The sequence below is a fragment of the Neoarthrinium moseri genome (genome assembly GCF_022829205.1).
Source record: "Neoarthrinium moseri strain CBS 164.80 chromosome Unknown scaffold19_Wmoseri_CBS_16480, whole genome shotgun sequence".
NCBI lineage: Eukaryota > Fungi > Ascomycota > Sordariomycetes > Amphisphaeriales > Apiosporaceae > Neoarthrinium > Neoarthrinium moseri.
The window spans coordinates 137,595-154,147 of record NW_026055133.1 but is presented as its reverse complement, the minus strand read 5'-3'; the positions used below and the strand labels follow the sequence as shown (position 1 = coordinate 154,147).

At 54.6% G+C, this 16,553-nt stretch overlaps 5 protein-coding genes across 5 annotated transcripts; 2 read left to right on the top strand and 3 right to left on the bottom strand.

Moving 5' to 3' along the window:
• Positions 1 to 94: 94 nt before the first annotated feature.
• JN550_005852 (uncharacterized protein) lies at positions 95 to 1,193 on the bottom strand (the record flags this gene model as incomplete). The annotated part of the gene is made up of 2 exons (XM_049317525.1): positions 95 to 429; positions 848 to 1,193. 2 exons carry the CDS (start codon positions 1,191 to 1,193, stop codon positions 95 to 97), a joined length of 681 nt encoding a protein of 226 aa, XP_049172095.1.
• Positions 1,194 to 3,120: 1,927 nt separating this feature from the next.
• JN550_005851 (uncharacterized protein) lies at positions 3,121 to 5,103 on the bottom strand (the record flags this gene model as incomplete). The annotated part of the gene is made up of 5 exons (XM_049317523.1): positions 3,121 to 3,930; positions 3,987 to 4,097; positions 4,152 to 4,955; positions 5,015 to 5,044; positions 5,101 to 5,103. The coding sequence occupies 5 exons, from the start codon at positions 5,101 to 5,103 to the stop codon at positions 3,121 to 3,123; spliced, it is 1,758 nt and encodes a 585-aa protein (XP_049172094.1).
• Positions 5,104 to 8,279: 3,176 nt separating this feature from the next.
• Positions 8,280 to 9,752, top strand: JN550_005850 (uncharacterized protein; the record flags this gene model as incomplete). The annotated part of the gene is made up of 4 exons (XM_049317522.1): positions 8,280 to 8,504; positions 8,560 to 8,573; positions 8,731 to 8,927; positions 9,004 to 9,752. The coding sequence occupies 4 exons, from the start codon at positions 8,280 to 8,282 to the stop codon at positions 9,750 to 9,752; spliced, it is 1,185 nt and encodes a 394-aa protein (XP_049172093.1).
• A 1,449-nt stretch (positions 9,753 to 11,201) lies between these two features.
• JN550_005849 (uncharacterized protein) lies at positions 11,202 to 11,825 on the top strand (the record flags this gene model as incomplete). Its single annotated transcript, XM_049317521.1, has 1 exon — positions 11,202 to 11,825. One exon carries the CDS (start codon positions 11,202 to 11,204, stop codon positions 11,823 to 11,825), a length of 624 nt encoding a protein of 207 aa, XP_049172092.1.
• A 372-nt stretch (positions 11,826 to 12,197) lies between these two features.
• Positions 12,198 to 14,072, bottom strand: JN550_005848 (uncharacterized protein; the record flags this gene model as incomplete). Its single annotated transcript, XM_049317520.1, has 5 exons — positions 12,198 to 12,816; positions 12,869 to 13,139; positions 13,201 to 13,499; positions 13,559 to 13,624; positions 13,699 to 14,072. The coding sequence occupies 5 exons, from the start codon at positions 14,070 to 14,072 to the stop codon at positions 12,198 to 12,200; spliced, it is 1,629 nt and encodes a 542-aa protein (XP_049172091.1).
• Positions 14,073 to 16,553: the final 2,481 nt, after the last annotated feature.

The window sequence follows — 16,553 nt, the reverse complement described above, 5'->3', positions numbered from 1 at the left end:
CGGAGGCGGCGGTTTCTGATGGAACTGGAACTGGACCTGGACCTAGTCAATGACCATGATGCTTGGGCTAACGGCCCTAAACTAGCAGCTATAGCTAAGTCGAGAGCGCGGGTGTGTGGGGGCTGTGCGTCTGTCGCATCCGGCTCCGTGAGATGTTGAATCCTCTCGGCGGGTGAAAGTGTCTGGTAGATGGCTCGCCTGGGAGGGTGTGTAGAATGGCCTTGTGGTTGTGCCCTGGTGTCTCCTCGCTAGGCGGGCGTTGCTCGTTGGTGCGCTGGACGTACAATAGGCCGTGGCTTGTGCAGCCGGGCGCGGTGCGCAGGTGGTGAGAGTGAATGGGGATGTGTAGATCTGGAGCCTCCTGGGGGTACGGTGCGGCGGAGGGCCCTTCTGTGAGGCTAAAGATTCCGGCGTGGCGAGGGGAGAGCTCTGCTCCGAATGGTTGTGCGGGTGATCATCGAAGTCATTGCCGCTGGGAGAGGAGGAGGCGGAGGAAGACAGAGACGTTTAATGAGCGGCCTCGTCGGTGAACCGGTGGAAGGAGAAGAAGCAAGCCGGGAGACGGCTTGGGGGTGCTGGCTGACAGACAGGCCCGATTGATTTGCCTGACCTTGCGAGCAGCTCTGCCACTGAACGTCCGGTTAATGGCTACCCAAGATGGGGAGCTATATGTGTGTGTGCCGTGTATGTACGTGTGTATGTATGAGTGTGCGGTACGGCTTGTCGTCATAAGCCCGAGCGGTAAGCGTACCGATGGGCGGTCTAGTGCACCGCTACAAGTGACGGCCAAGCAGCAAAGCGCACACGAGACAAATCACAGGAGGAGAGAGATGGGATCCTGGGAGACGAAGGATGAATATGGAGGAAGCCTGAACCCGGAAGGGGATCGTCGTGAATTGGCAGCTTGGGCTTGCCGGCTCGACGGGCGCGCGACGGGTGTGCGCCGTGGGCAGAGGGACGATCGCCCAGCGCACAAGGGCATCCAATGTCCTTAGCAACCTAGCTTGGGGATGGGCAAGGGCATGGACGGGCAGGCCACAGACCTTGGGCTTGAGACCACCAAGAGAACGACCCTGTGGAGGTGAAGTGCGGGACGGCTTCTTGGTCTCCTTGGTGCCCTTGGTCTTCAGTCCTGTCGGTCGGGCCAGTCGGGGCGTAGTTATGCTACTATGTACAGTCGTCGTGGTGGGCATTTTAGACACCAAGCAAGAAGGGCCACCTGGGCAGCAGGGTACCTAGACCTGGCAGGGGGCTGTCTGCGGGGGTCCTCCGCCCAGAGTTCCGACCCAAGGGTGCATTGATTAGCACATGGCCGCGCTGGGTGATGAATATATGCAGGGCCTTGAGATGCTGAAGCCGTCTCATTGGCATCGTCGGCTCTCCCCAGCCTGCCTCAAGCTGGTTCCTGCGAATAGCGAGATGGACCACGAGCCACATGCGGACGTCCACCCTGGTCAATCCCACGCGCCGCTGCCACCAGCTGCAACCGAAATGCCCAAGAGAGCACGCAGAACAATCTGAGGTTGAGCCATGTGCAGCTTTCAGCAGTGTGACTACAGTTCATCTCCGTCAAGCGCGTAGTTATCGACTGCCCATTGTATTGAGGAGAACCGAGGAGAACCTCTGCTTTCTTCCATTCGATGTCGAGTTAAGACGTACTCTTCTATATGCTACACCTGCGACTGCATACCTGAGTAACGATAACAAGGACGAGGAGGTGTGAGAAGGTGTGGATGGCCTCGGGAGGGAAGACCCGCGGAGAGCTAAGGTAGTCGATAGCGCTAAGTTAGTGCACCAGCTCGCCCGCCCGCCCGTCAAATCGGATACGGATGGCAAAGTGGGCATCGTCAATTCCGGGGGAGGCCCCATCTTTGATTCGATGCCCGTCCCCGTAAGCCCGCCCATACAGTCGTTGTGGGAGGAAGGCTCTTATCTCGCTATCAACACAACCCACGCAGCCAGCCAGCCAGCCAACCTGACTTCCAGGTTCGTAGCTCAAGAGACAACGGTCGTATCGTTCCCCTGCGAGAGTGAGGGGTGTCCGGCTGCCGTCGTTACCCCCCTCCCTTCTCCCACTTCAATTTGTACGCGGCAATGCAATTCGTCTAAGTCTATGGTGACCTGGAGGGAAAGCACTGCTACCTGACCGTTCGACGTGATATGACACAAGCGATGGCAAAAGTCTCCCCACGTTCCGGGGCATTCGCTACCGGCACTTTTCCGTAGAGAGCTGTTTTGGATATGAGGTCTAGGCAAAGGTCTCCGGCGCTGCCTTGAAAGAACCACGAGATAACGACACCTTGGCACCGAAGATTGGGCATTGGGAGCTCGACTTTTGCTGCATTGCCGTGAATGTGGGTTGGGATATGTGCCACACCTTGAGCCTTTCCGCCGCGATACAAGCCATCGGAAAGCAAACTCGAGTGTCGCCCATGCCGGTAGCCGGGGTCGCAGACGTTGCGTGAGTGGGACATGTTGCGTTTTGGGAGGCGGTGCGACGCCAATACGTCGCTGTGCTGCATCAGCTCGTCGGTTACTGGAGTGCCCATCAGACGCAGAAGCCCTTGATGCGTCACTGGTGCCCCGAGAATAGCCTAAAGAGAGACCTGCCCCCAGGGAGCCCAACTCACGTGCTGATCCATTGGGGATCCATGGGGGTTGTTTTGAGTTGAGGGCGGTGATTATAGCGTAAACAGAGATAGTCGATCTATATTATAGACCAGGCAATCGAGACCGAGAAGTAACCTCTTGAAGGAACCAGGATGCCTAGAGGAATTACTACGCCGTAAGCCCAGTCGAGTTACCTGTTTCCTTCGAGATCCTACTGGTATCTCTGTATGTTATATGATGGCCCCAAATCTTGATAGTATGTATGTATATTTCCCTTAAACTTACATGTTCCAACTATTGTCGGCTACGCTCCACCCCGACCGTGCCTTGAGTTGACTTGAAGCAAGCCACATAGGCACTGTGCCAACCCGTTTTATATTCGCCCACGCCATTATCCCATCCCATCTCATCTTGAACATTCGTAAAATTCATCTCCTTGTATGTATGAAAGCCGTTGGTATATTTATCCATCAGGTCGTTGCAATCCATAGACGCCCATCTATACGCCCTTTATCCAAGCACAATACAGTGGCCCATCTCCTTGCTGACCCGCCTCCAGAGGTCAGCATCCTTGGAACCGTAAGGGATCACGCTCAGGAGGTCGTGCTGCTTCCAGACCTCTCGTACAACACCCCAGGCATTATCGATATTGGTCATGCCCTGGTGTGTGTCGTACTCGCCAAAGGTCTGCTCGGCCAGGCTCCTGTCTTCGTCCGTGATAGCTTCGCATGCGGCTACAAACAGCGGCCACAGCAGCGCTCCCATGGGGCCTTTGGAGGAAACAGTCTGTGAACAGTAAACGAGCGAGGCATGGACGTGCCTCTGAACCAGTATATGATTCGGTAAGTACCCGTATACGGTGCGGTAGAGATAGACAAAAGCGCTGTGGCGATAGGCTAGGGCGTTGTGTAGGATCGAGTGGAGGAGGGCTTGCTCGGGGAGAGCTCGGCCATCGGCTGCCTCCAGCACGCCGTCTTTGAGGATGACGTTTGGCGGCAGGCTTGGTTCCCAGCGCTGCAAGGCTGCTTCGATGGCGCGGGATGTTGTCTCGAACTCCGACCGGAGAACAGCCGCTTTCGAGTTCTGGTGTGATTTGATGGCGTCGTCCAGTTCCTCCTTCAGGGCAAATAAGTTCGACAGGCGATGCATTATCGGCCACAGGCTGGTTGCCATCCCCAGCAAGGTGTCGACATTAGATAATGGAGACCCGACTGGTGCGTCGAGCGGGGGAAGTGGAATCAAGCAACCGGCAGCGGGCGCTGTGCCGATGGGAGCTGTTCCAAGGGACAGTGCTGTGATTACGTCGTAAAAGCGAAAGGCCTTGAGGACTGTCAGTGTATTGTCCCGTAACTTCGGTATCATCCAGGATAACCCACTCTTTCCAGAAATATGCTGGTAGGGCTCTCATTCCCCACTGAAGACTCCATGATGGCTAATGCGCCACGGAGATGGCCATCGACAATACTGGAGCGACCTCTCTGGACCAACTAGTGTAGCGGTCAGCAATACTCTTTCCGTTTTGCGCGCTAGAGTCGACTCACCACTTCATAATACACCAAGAGCATGATGGCGGCAAGAAGCTCGTTCTTATGGTTGACTTTGCCCCCGCGCTCTATCAGCTGGGCGAGGCCCTGGATTGCCTCGTTATGAAAGTGTACCGACTTCTCGCCGGTGTCAACCCCTCGGTACTCCAGATGTGCACTAGCTAGTGCGTAGATGGCGTTCATCACTGTTGGGTTGTTGTACGACAGGGGAAGGACCAACTGCTGAAAGGGGTTGCCCGATTCCTCGCGGAATACTATGAGGTGAGACAATACGTTGCAGAAGTGATCAACTAGAGCACGGCGGTTGGAGCGATCTGAGAACTCGGCAAACGCGGGTATACAGAAGTCGAGCGTCGGTGAGCTCAGAGGACAAGGCGCGATGAGGGCCAAGTCCGGGGGTAGACACAGGGGGTTCGACGCAATGCTCGAATGAGACCGCCTCGGCACCAAGGCACGGCTGCGACCTCCATCATCCTCATCAGTTATGCAGTCATTTGAGAAGTCAAACACGCCAGATGTTGCCGGTGACATGAGCAGTTCCGAGGTTCCGAAAGACGAGTGGTCTTGCACGCTGCTGACCAGACTAGCACCGTCGTCTGCGCCTGTATCGTCTATCGCATCGCATGCCTGCCACCCTGCGTTCTCGAACTCATCCTGCCTTGCCACTTCTACATCTGTGGCCAACCCGGATTTCGAGTCGCGCTTTTTCCGTTGCCGTGGCTTTGCTACTTCGTATGTACACTCGATGGATCGTTCGGCGCAGCGAGCGCACTCAGGCCGGCGTTCGTCGCATTTCTTTTTCTGTACAACGCAAGAGTCAGCGACACGCCACGCTTCCCTAGTCTAAACTGACGACTCACCTTCTCCTTGCTGAGCAGTGTCAGCGATAGCTGCCCGTATTGCATACATGATCAACGAGAATGAAACCGTTGTATGGGCCACTTACCATGATGTACAGCCTAGATACACGGAGAAATCGTTAGCATGACGCCTCAAGACGAGGAAACGTGGAATGTTGGACTAACCTGCCCGAGACCGTCTCTTTGGCGGTTTTGGGGCTGCTATTCTAGTGTACAGCAACATGATGCCAGCAGACTTTAGGGTGCATTACGTGCGGCTCCCACCGAGAAGCGCATCTGCTTGACGGAGTCGGATGCGTTGTGGTGTTGAGCGCTGGTCCCAGGTCACCGAAAGTGGCGATTCCTATGGAATCCGGATGCGCGGTGTCTAGGAGACGCGATGGTGTATTCGGGAACGGGTCGAGACAAGGCAACGTACATATAGCGGTCAATGACGTGAATACGAGAAATGGGAAGAGGAGGGGAGTTGAGGTCAGGGTCTCTTCGCAGAGCGACAGGCCGCGACGGGCACTATGCCTCCCAACCCACAAGCTAAAACTCTCAGCGGGAAGGCCATTGCGATTCATTGAACATCGTGACCACTGTGGGTGTGGTGTGCCAGGCCCCTCTGGGATAAGCTGCAGGGGCTTGGGGTGAGGGGACGAGGGGCGCCGGTGGGATGGCGATCCGTAACAAGGCGGAGAAGGCGGAGGAAGCGCCTATCACATCTCGCGATCCACGGTGTAGGCTGTTAGGGTCCCCCAGCTTTGCCGTAGGTTCGACCAGGTTTGCGCTAGCCGTCGGGCCTGTGCCCTGGTGAGGGTTGCATCCCCAAGACGACGATATTGCGGAGGAGATTGCGATTCGTCACCCCCGCCATTCACATCGAGGAACGAGGGAGGGAATCCCCAAATCTGCGGCGATCTGCTCGAGACGCCGCTGCGAATACAGTTAAGAGAGCCTAAGCGATCTGCTCTAGAACCCTTCTAGAATATCCCGCTACCCCAGGTTTGCCCTCCCCCTTGGAAGGATCATTCATTCCGCGAATGGGCGTTGCTGGTGGCTTCATGAGAAGACGGCAGAGAGGATCGATGCGTGGTGACGAGCTGCGAGATCGAAACGCCATCCGTGGATGCCGTCCAGGGTAGACCAGGGGGTCATGATCACTGGAATCTCCTCCAAGATCAGACCGACTTGCCCTGGCCGTCTATTAGACTTTCGGTAGTGCAAACTTCTGTCTTGTCAGTCTGCCTGACAGCTCAAGCCAAGGCCAATCATTCCAGCCTTGCCGGGCAGCAAAGAATCCGCAGTGGGCTGGTATCAGTCGACTCTTGAGTTGGAGTTGTAACGTATGAAATGTTTCCTACGGGCCTGGCCCATGATCAACCGGGCCCAGTTTCACCATGCATATAGGCGCCGTCCTTCTTTCGACTGCTACCCCACAAGTTCGTGTACGACGTGCCAAACTGTCGGGCACCCACTCCAATAAGAGTCGTCATATCTGCCCCGGCTCCATGATACAGCACCCTCGTTCGGTGTTTCGCAGGCAGGCCAATTCTCTATTATGCGAACACTCCGTCAGTATTTCCTTCGACATTATCATGGATGCTTGCCCCAGACTCTGTGTCGCAGTATTCGACTCGAGGCTTTGTCGGGTGGAGTTGCCCGCGGCTGACTAGCACCTTCGAACTTACCAATTGTACCTCCTCCGCGGCTTGTCGTACCGGTTGTGGAACAACCAAGTCGGCCCCTCTGCGGGCAGCTGATGCGTCGCAGTAGAGGCCGCTCCCGGGGTCGTATGTCCTTCTCGCGGGCACCTAGATTGGCAGCTATACCGAACAATACCCATGTGCCAGCCCTTTGGATGGCATGCACGAGCGATGTGAAACCAGATGGTGATGTTGAGAACCAACTTCACTGCCAGGCATGGCGACGGTTTTCTGGCTGTATAGCTACTTTTACCCGCTTTCACCGGGCGGTATACAAATTGGGCCACCTCTCCTCCCAGGCAGGTAAGTCAGTTCGCACACCGTGTAGCTAGGTAGCAATGTGCAACCGCACGAATGGCCGGTCGCAGACCAATGGCACGCGCTAGATCCGTGCCTTTGTACTCTGCTGCTACTATGTAGCAGTCGACGATGGCTTGCATATCCCGATTTGTCTGCAGCAAAGCCACAATCAAGAAAGACCAGGCAGGCGATCGAGTCTGAGCGCTGCCACCAACGCGAGGCGCCCTCCTGGTTGTTCGTTGGTTGTTCGTTGGCACCCGGAACACAGCAACAGCATACTGCCGCGCCACACTGCTGCAGCGAGTGCGACCTCTGTGGGACATCGTTATCGGGCGACGCACCGAACGAGACAATCGTGCAGTGCTATTCCTGGGGACGTCCGCGTCGCCCCCGGCCTCTGAATGGTCCCATCCCCAGCGATGGAGGTGGGAGAGTTGAGGGTGTCGGCCAATCATGGCGGATCCCGAAGCTGACATTGTCTCGGAGGTGCTTACTATTGGCGACCATCCCGCCGCAACATTGCACAATCGCATTTTGGGGGCTGAACATGGGCGCTCGTGGGCTGCATGGTTGCATGCTGGCCTGTTGGCCTTCTCATTGCTGTTGGCCAGCCTTCGGCCTCTCCACCCAACTCGCATGGGATGCAGCCCTCATTGCCCTCTCATAATGTCGGGCCCGCTGATCTGCCTGTCAAAATCCCCTCCCGAGCTGACAATGCAGTCTGTTCTATGCCTTAGGATGCATTGTGTCGATCTGTGAATTTGGACGGATCAGACCAGAAAGCCGTGCAGGGCCTACTCCCTTCGACACCTGATCGGAAGCGCAAAGACGTTTTTGGCTGGTTTCTTACCTTGTCGCGCCGGTTACCCATTCCCTCGGGACCGTCAGACTCTGTCCTCCTCTAGCTGACACGGTGCTCAGCCCCGCCACTTCACAAGGCTTCTCGAGTCGCTGGACTTACGAACTTGCTGACTTTCTGCTCTGGAAACGGCGGACTAGGATCCTCGAGGATTTTCACATGACTCCAAGACTGGGTCAAGCTGACACTCCCTTTTGCGTATGAATCTGGAAACACCGAAGCCATAATTCTCCGTTCCAAGTTGCAGATATTGTGTCACCATCTCAGGTCGCGAAAGTCGCAGTCGGCTGCCTGTCGATATAGCCACCGGGGACGTATATCTGAAGCACACACGTCAAAATGCATCGCACTTCAAAGAGCTGGCAACGGAGTGTGTCGTTGCTCATCACTATGCTCAGCGCTGGAACTATAGCATCCCATGACGACCGCCATTATCAGATCCATATCCTCGAAAAGGAACACAAAGCCCTTCAAGGGCGGGACAGTACATGTCAATCCGGCTACTCTTTATGCGCTGCTTCCGTCGGCGGCGATTGCTGCCCTGACGGATATGCCTGCGAAGCAACATACTGTTACGCGACGACCGCTGGCCCGACTTCGGCTTGCTCCAAGGCGAACTACTATAATTGCCCGTCTGATCCAGGTAATACATGTGAGCCTTTTAGTTGTATAGGAAGAATACTGACAAGTGTCGATAGGATCGTGTTGTCAAGTAGGCTACATATGCAGCGCCGATGGTTGCTATCCCACAGCAGGAGCCACAGCTGTTGAGACTTGCTCTGCCGGTTATTATTCCTGCCCGGCGTCGTTGAATGGAGGGTGTTGCAAAAGTGGGATGGGCTGCGCCCTGAATGGTTGTTTCTCGACAGCACCCAGTACCTACGCAATATCAGCTACAATTACGACGACGGACTCGGCAGGGAGCACGATCACGCCCTTCACAACCTGGACGACCGTAGAAACCCCGTCTGCTACGATTTCGAAATCGACCCCGGCCGCGGTACCGAAACTGGTAGAAACGACAATATCGAAAATACCCGCAATACAGACTACGACGAGCGGCGCCGTAACTCTCACACAAGCACAGCTTGGTGGTGTCATAGGAGGTGTAATCGTCGTTCTCATCGTAATCATTGTCGCAGCATTTATCATCATCAGGCGTCTTAGAAGGACTGCCCAGATCGTACAGGAGTCTAAACGGGGTTCTTCGACGGCGAATCAGACTACGACGTCTGCTAAGCCTGGCTATGCAACAGCAACGGTCACCGAGGTTGATGCCCAAGAAATAGATCCCCTCAGTATCCGACCTTCTCACCTCAGAGCACAGTCGGACCCAAGCGTCGACGGAAGAGGGAGGCATTACTCGCCGGCCCGGAGTCCTGGTTTGAGTTCTGGTCGATCAACACCGCCTGCGTGGCCCGGTCAATACAACCCGGTGCCACATAATGAGGAGGGCGCTCGTCACCCAAGCATAGACTCGGCAAATGGAGGTTACTACGATGCCGGGCGTGTTTCACAAATGTCGCAGCGGACGGTACAGCGGTCCAGTTATGACTCCGAGATGTCGCAGTCTCGAAACAGGCATTGGAGCAATGCCAGCGAACTAGACGGTGCCCATGGGCTGTCGGAGCTCGATACCAGCGAAGCTGGAGGCAGGCGGCGTTCCAGTAGCGGTGCGGGAAGACCGTCCCTCGCCCACGGTCGCAGAAGCAGCGATCCTCACCAGCGCGGACGCAGTGATAGTTCAACTCCTGGGATTGCACCACTGGGCACCGTCTCCGAAGCCAACGAGCTCCATGGTTACTATGGGCCACCTGACCGTCAAGTCGGACAGACTGCAGCGCGGGTCCAACCTGGGCCGTCAACCACTCCGCCTGGAACAGCAAACTAAGCCTCCGTTCTACATTGGAGTTGTCTTCTTGTCGATTTTGTTAGTATCATTGTGCACATTACGCTATAAAGTCCCTTACACAACGCTTGTTGTGCATTCATCATGGTGCAATCAAGGAGTACGGGATGCGTCCTAGGTTGTCTCCCACGTAGGGTACTTGGGAACCCTGTTACCTTCGTTTTGGAGGCATTATGAACTTGGTCGGGCTGCATCTGGTTGGAGTTTGAACTTGCCGTTGTGGAATACACGCGAAAGGCTGGGTGCTGTTCACTATCACCAGACCGGAGTCCGGATTCGTTATGAGCACAACCAAGAAGAAATACGCCGTCATCGTAGGATTGAAATTATTTCTTTAATGTATGTTTATATTCATATTCAGTCATGATACCACACCGGAGACGAGAATGCAATATTCAGGACATTGCGCGTCCGTCAGATACGGGGTGTTCTGGGGGCAGCGATTATATACAGTTGCAGCTCATGTCCATCGTACTTCATCGTAGCTTAGTTCCCCATGTCGATGAGAAGGTACAATATAGAGTCATCTTCAGACCGCTCTTTTTTTATTTCGAAATGGTGGTGGTGGTGGTGGTGGTGGTGATAGTCTTGGGCGCCATGGAACTAAGGCAGGCCTGCATGCCGTCGGGGCCGGCGGTGGGCGTCCGTGTTCCATCCCCGCGAATCTTGCAGGCAACTTTTTCCGATTGAGGCTCAACTAGTTGGATCAGATTGGCGTCTTTATAAGCGACGGACCCAGCTGACGCTTCGCAATAAACCTGACAGATCATTTTCCTGCGCTTGTTGCTTTTGGGTAATCTGCAGTGAGAGACAATGGGGCAACACTGTCCCAGGTGAGTGGTGTCCATTCACGGGCGCGGGCTCATGGTTTTCAGCAACTCCGCCGTGACCTGTTTGGTACCCTCTCGGTTCGCGTTCTCCTTCTCTCTCTCTCTCTTTGCTTTTGATACCATGCCAACGGCGCAGTCGGGATGTGGTCCCAGGCCCCCCCCCCTGGTCCACGTGGATCTAAATGTTTGTGTTGGTACCTGGAGAGAGGCAGCCGTTTGGGGCCAACTGGGCCATAGGCTCGTGTGATGCTCAGGCAGACGTTCGGTGTCGGGCTACATAAGAAAGCCAGTTTGCCGCCCGCCTTTCAGGGGTCAGCCCAGCGCAGCATAGGACATTCACTATCCTCGGCGTTGCGTGTGTGTGTGTGTGTGTACCGCAAGCGCTCTCCGACCCCTACGTCCGTGGTGGATCTTGTTCATCGGTGTCTGACTCACGGGATACACAACTGAATCGCTTGCCAAGTCGCGAAAAGAATCCGGCAAACATCGGTCAGCCCTCTCCGTCTAAGAGACTCCCGACAACTCGGCAAGGCTAGCTGATCGGTCGAAGTCCTCCCGTCCACGATCCATTTTCTTGCGTTAGTTAGCGTTCATGTCTACCATGACGGTCTCTCCTGCTGCGAGCGCTACTGTTAGCCCGCCGATTCCGACCCACATCATAGCCGAGGATCTGGCCCGCTTCCAGGTCTCCCCGGCGGCGTATATCCAGCACTGCAGGCCCGACCTCGACCGGCTCGTAGTCGGTGCCGTGGTCGTACACCACGACCAGATGCTGCTCATCCAACGCAGCCGCCACGACTGGGGAGGACTCTGCTGGGAAATCCCAGGCGGCATGTGCGAAGAGCAAGACACGAGCGTGCTAGGAGCTGCGTGCCGTGAGCTCGAGGAGGAGGCCGGCCTGCGAGCCACGGCAATCCTGAAGCTCGTGGACGAGAAGCCATTGAAATCAAGCGACGATCTATCCTGGGGGAAGGTGACGTTCCTGGTGCAGGTCGAGCAGGCAGCTGACGGCGCAGCGGCTAAGCCGGCGGTAACCCTCGACCCTCTAGAACACGAGGACTACGTGTGGGCAACGGAAGAGAACTTGCTGGCTGGGTCTTGCGGTGACAGGACATTCAGGTGGATTGATGACTCACAGAGAGATACCATCTTGAAAGCTTTCAGGATAGCAAAGCACTCGTCAAAATTGGCAGGGAAAAACGGCATCATGGAGGATACAGCATAGGGGGTGTGAATCGACGTGGGCATTACGGTCTTATCCGGGTTTCTCAAAGATAGACTGACAAAGGTTGCATGCATATAAAAGCCAAATTTACAATCCATATTTGGTGCTCATAGTACCCTGCCAAGGAAAACAGTTCCAGGTTGACGAGTGAGCACACAAAACGGCATGCGAACAACACACAGGAGAGCTGATAGTCCTGTAGCACGAGTTTCATACGACGAAACATATGACATAGGCTTTCACACCGAGTGCAAAAATATCTATTGACATGTATATTGCTCTGTCACGGTGAATGCCAATCCTTAACCCTAGGTCATCGTTCGTTTGGGGCGCAGGCACTTGGAAGCACTCATCGCAGGATGACAACCTGCTCTACCTGACGTCCTCTACGCCTGTAGCGCCCTCCTCAGCCTTCTCGGTCCCTAGGACAACACCTTTGCCGGCCTCTTCATCCGCAGCGTCGTGGTGACCAGTAAGACCAACCTCAGTCGTCGAGAAGGCGTCGGCCGGGTCTCTATAAGCAGGGATGAAGTTGACAGCCAGGGAATAAGTCCAAGCCGCGACGAAGAACATGAGGGGGACGACCATGGCAAGCGGAGTTCCATGGCGGTCAGCGGTAGCGCCGGTGATTGCCGGAACAACGGCACCTCCCAACACGCCGCCAACGATCCAGCCAGAGCCTCTCTTGGTGTGGCGACCGAGCCCTCTCATGCCCAACGCAACAATGGTGGGGAAGCAAATAGACTCGAAGAACAATGTCACGTACAGCATCGACATTCCGGTCACCCCTCGCTGTGTGATGGACGGTGCGATAAAGACCATGCACGCTGTAAGGAAAACCAGGAAAACCCAACGAGGTCGTACATAGTTCATAACGAACACGCCGAAGAATCGACCGACTGTGAATGCGGCCTGGGCACCTGACAGATACTGTGAGCCGAGAGATGAGTCGTCCGTGGTTCCATTTTCCGTAACATAATTGATGAAGTAACTGATTCTGTCAACAAACTGGCCATTTGTGCTTATTCACAGGGGCGGCTTACCTTGCGACAGCGATTTGGGCGCCCGTATAGCAGAACTGGGCAAAGGCGGCATGGAACAGTCGGTATTGTTTCCAGAATGGTTTATCATCCGCATTCGCATGGGTCTCATTCGCCTGGTACGCCATGTCCGCGTCCGTAATTTCAGGGATGGTCGAAAAGAAGAATGCCGTAGCCAGGAGAAAGACGAAGATGGCAATGGCAACATACACCCACTGCACGTTCCGTAGCGCTTCTTCATCGCTGAATTTGAAGAAAACGTAGGATCCAAGGACTGTTCGAGACGGGACTCGTTAGTGTTCCGTCAATCGCCAGATATGTTCAAGTAAACGCACCTGGAGCAATCACGGTACCAATGCCATTGAATGCCTGAGAAATATTGATTCGGATCTCGGCAAATTTGGGCGGCCCGCAGACGGTGATGTATGGATTGGCAGCTGTCTCGAGAGAGCCAAGCCCGTTTCCAACGATGAAGATGGAGACACAGAAGCCGGCGAACGACCGCGCCTGGATACAAGGGAACGCGATCAGGGCTCCGATGCCGTACAGGCAGAGGCCCCACATGAAAGTCGCGCGGTAGCCATAGTGTCGAAGTATCCAATTTGCGTGCCCAAGAGAAGCTATAGGATATGCGCTGGACTGGCATGAGTATAAGGTATTGACGACTACTCCACACGCACGCAGCTAGCTTACCCGAAGTAGGCGGCCTGTAAACCACTGGATCTCGACTTGCTAATTCCAAGAGTATTCTGGAAATGCCTGGTGCAGTCGCATCAGTTTCATTGACATCGGGAACGTAATGGCCATTACGTCAAATCCCAAGATACACTCACTTATTCAATGTGTCCAGCAGGCCGTAACTGAATCCCCACAGGAAGAACAAAACTGTCACCAGGCAAATGGGGTAGAGCGACTCTCTTAGCGTAAGCTCGGCCGCCCGGGTTCTCTTGTCATCGGGGGCGCGGAGCGATCGGCGCTTGAGGAATGCTTTGAACCCCATTGCTTTTGACTCTTTGCAGCGTCTCGGCGCCTTGGTACTCTGGGGCTCGTCGCGATGCGGTCTGGCGATTTGCGGGTTCCCAAGCAATCTGCGACTTGGCAAGTAGAGCTTGAGCCAGAAGACTTCTGGGGCCGTCACGGCAGCACGCGCCCATTTATGAAGACCGCGCGGCGGCCTGGCTGTCAGTGGGGATTCTGTTGCACGCATGCAGATCCTGTGTCATCAGACTTCGAGGAGCATAGCGAAACCCGGCCTAGCAAGGGTCGTAAGGATACAGAATCAGTCCCGTCCCCGGGTTGCCCGGTGCAAGACATGCCGACGAAGCTAATAGACCCAGCGGATGGCGGGGGTGGACCTGGAGGAGGAGGGTCTAGTGCCGCTGGTGAGATGCGGGGAAGGCAAGGAATGGCTTGCCAGCACCAAGCCTCGAGATTGCTGGGGGTGGGCTGGTGGAGAAGGCAGACCTGGCAGAAGGCAGGATTTCACAGACAAGCTTTACGCAGTGCTGTGTAGTCGAATCTATCGTCCTAGTGGAGCCAGATGGAGTGCGTGCGACGTTACATCCGTCCAATGATGGGACGAAGTTCTCTACCCGAGGAGAAGAGATAGGAGATAGCATGACGAAAGACACGCAGCATTGTGTCTCGCAGGAGCCGTGTAAGTGAGTACCCAACTACGGTGTTGCCCCAGATAGATGAGCGTGGTCCAACCTCTGTGCCAGAGTGTGGGAATCTGACTAAGTAGGTACTAGTTAAACAATGGTGCAGGGGCGGTCGATCATCATGATGGCCAAAAGTTCTCCGCATCCTGTGTCGCGAAAGGTGTTGGAGTAGGCTTGTCGGCCACCAACTGCGCCATTCAGCATTCCATGTTGCGGGTGGTGTGATCGGCACCCAAATCTGGAAAAGAGACTTGCCAGGGGTGCACCCAGTTATGGCGCCACGCCTGCGACACTAATAATTCAACCGGCAGATGGCCAACTTGAACTGGACCAGGGGCGGGCCATTTTCCACCATCCACTCACTGCCTTTGTCAACCTACCCGTCGGCCATTTATCGCATTGGCCGACGGGTAGTTTAAATGGTGTAATCCATATCTAGAAGTAGTTGCACACGGCGTAGAAAGTTGGCGTTGTGGAGACGCGGATTTCTTTCTCGAAGTCGAAGCTGAACCAATCCAGACGATAGTGATTCAATTATGACATGTCACGGATATTTCTGTTACCTAAGCGAGCAACATCCTGCAAGCTGTAGGAAGATCATAATATCCTTGTCCCCATAGGAAACAGGGTTGAATCTACTAAGCTATACTTGCGAGATGGATGGTCAGTGGGTACCGTCAAGATCTAAGCAGACCTGCTTATAGTTACATAATCTAGTAGGTTCATTAACGTTACTTGCACACGTTAGGTTGAACGCCATTCCATCACGGGCGAGTAAAAAAGAAAGGTATTTGACTACGAAAAGCCACCTTCTCCGGCGAGGTTACCTAATGTTTACAGCATCGGCGTCTTCCAGCTTCATTCAAAGACTGTCGCGTCCACGTATTATCAACGAGCTCTTCTTTGTTTTGCCTCGCATATCCCCGCACGTTGGACATAACACCGCAAGCGACGGCTCCAGATATGCGTTCATTATCTGTTCCACGCGGGTGTTACCCGCCCCTGATGACAAAGTTGACCACTCAATACAAAGTAGCCTGCTGCCGATATGATCCATCATGATCACCAATAATGCTCTGTTACTGGCCTGTACTACACGATATTGGAAAGCAGCACAATGCCTATGCTGGTGATATCACCGGCTGGGGCCGTTGTGAACGATACTATACGACTCCCAAAGAACGGAGTACGGGGAAACGTTCAAGAACTTGGACACCCGTCTGCTCTCCTGTGGGCATCATACAGGCCAGATAGCTGTCTGTTATACATTCTCCATTGCACCGACATTCCTCTGGAGAATCTACGAGAAGTAACACATAAAGTTTTGTAAAGACCTTCATATATGGCTTGGACCAGCACAGTCATTCACCTCGGCAAGTTGATAAATCACCTCACCTCATTATCATGTTTCCTGACGTACTGCAGTGTCAAAGGGGCATGGTTACATCAATGCTGTGGCATGATCAAGCTTCAAGAGTGAGAATGCCTTCAAGCGCGCGACGATGACACCGGACTACTGTGTCGTATCAGATAGGACAAAATGATATGGTTGTCTTGTTCTGGAGAATCATTTGATAAATCATACCCGAGTACTCTCCTTTGAGTCTGTACCAATGTGTGGGCGACCATATCATGTCAAGGTAGTTCACTGCTCTCTACCAGACTTGTGGAAGGATCATCCAATCGACCCTGGACAAGAGACCTCTTTGGATTCTGCCGAACCAAAAGTTCCATGCAATGGGGTCAGCAATCAAGATATGAATGAATCTCTGCCGGGAGTACGCTTCATAGGACGTTGGCAAGCCGTCCGTGTCCGTGCTGGAGCAGGAATTGGACCGCATTGTCCACCGGCCCAGCTTGGAAACTGATTGTACGTCAGACATATCATGTAACGTTGACACCACCGTGCTGCGAGCGTCTGGAAGGAGCACTCAACGTTACAGACACTCAGTCCGCGTCTACATGGGCGAAGAAGTGGCCGATCTTAGGCTCCTGCTTAAGGCTACAGGGGGTAAGGATAGCAGAGA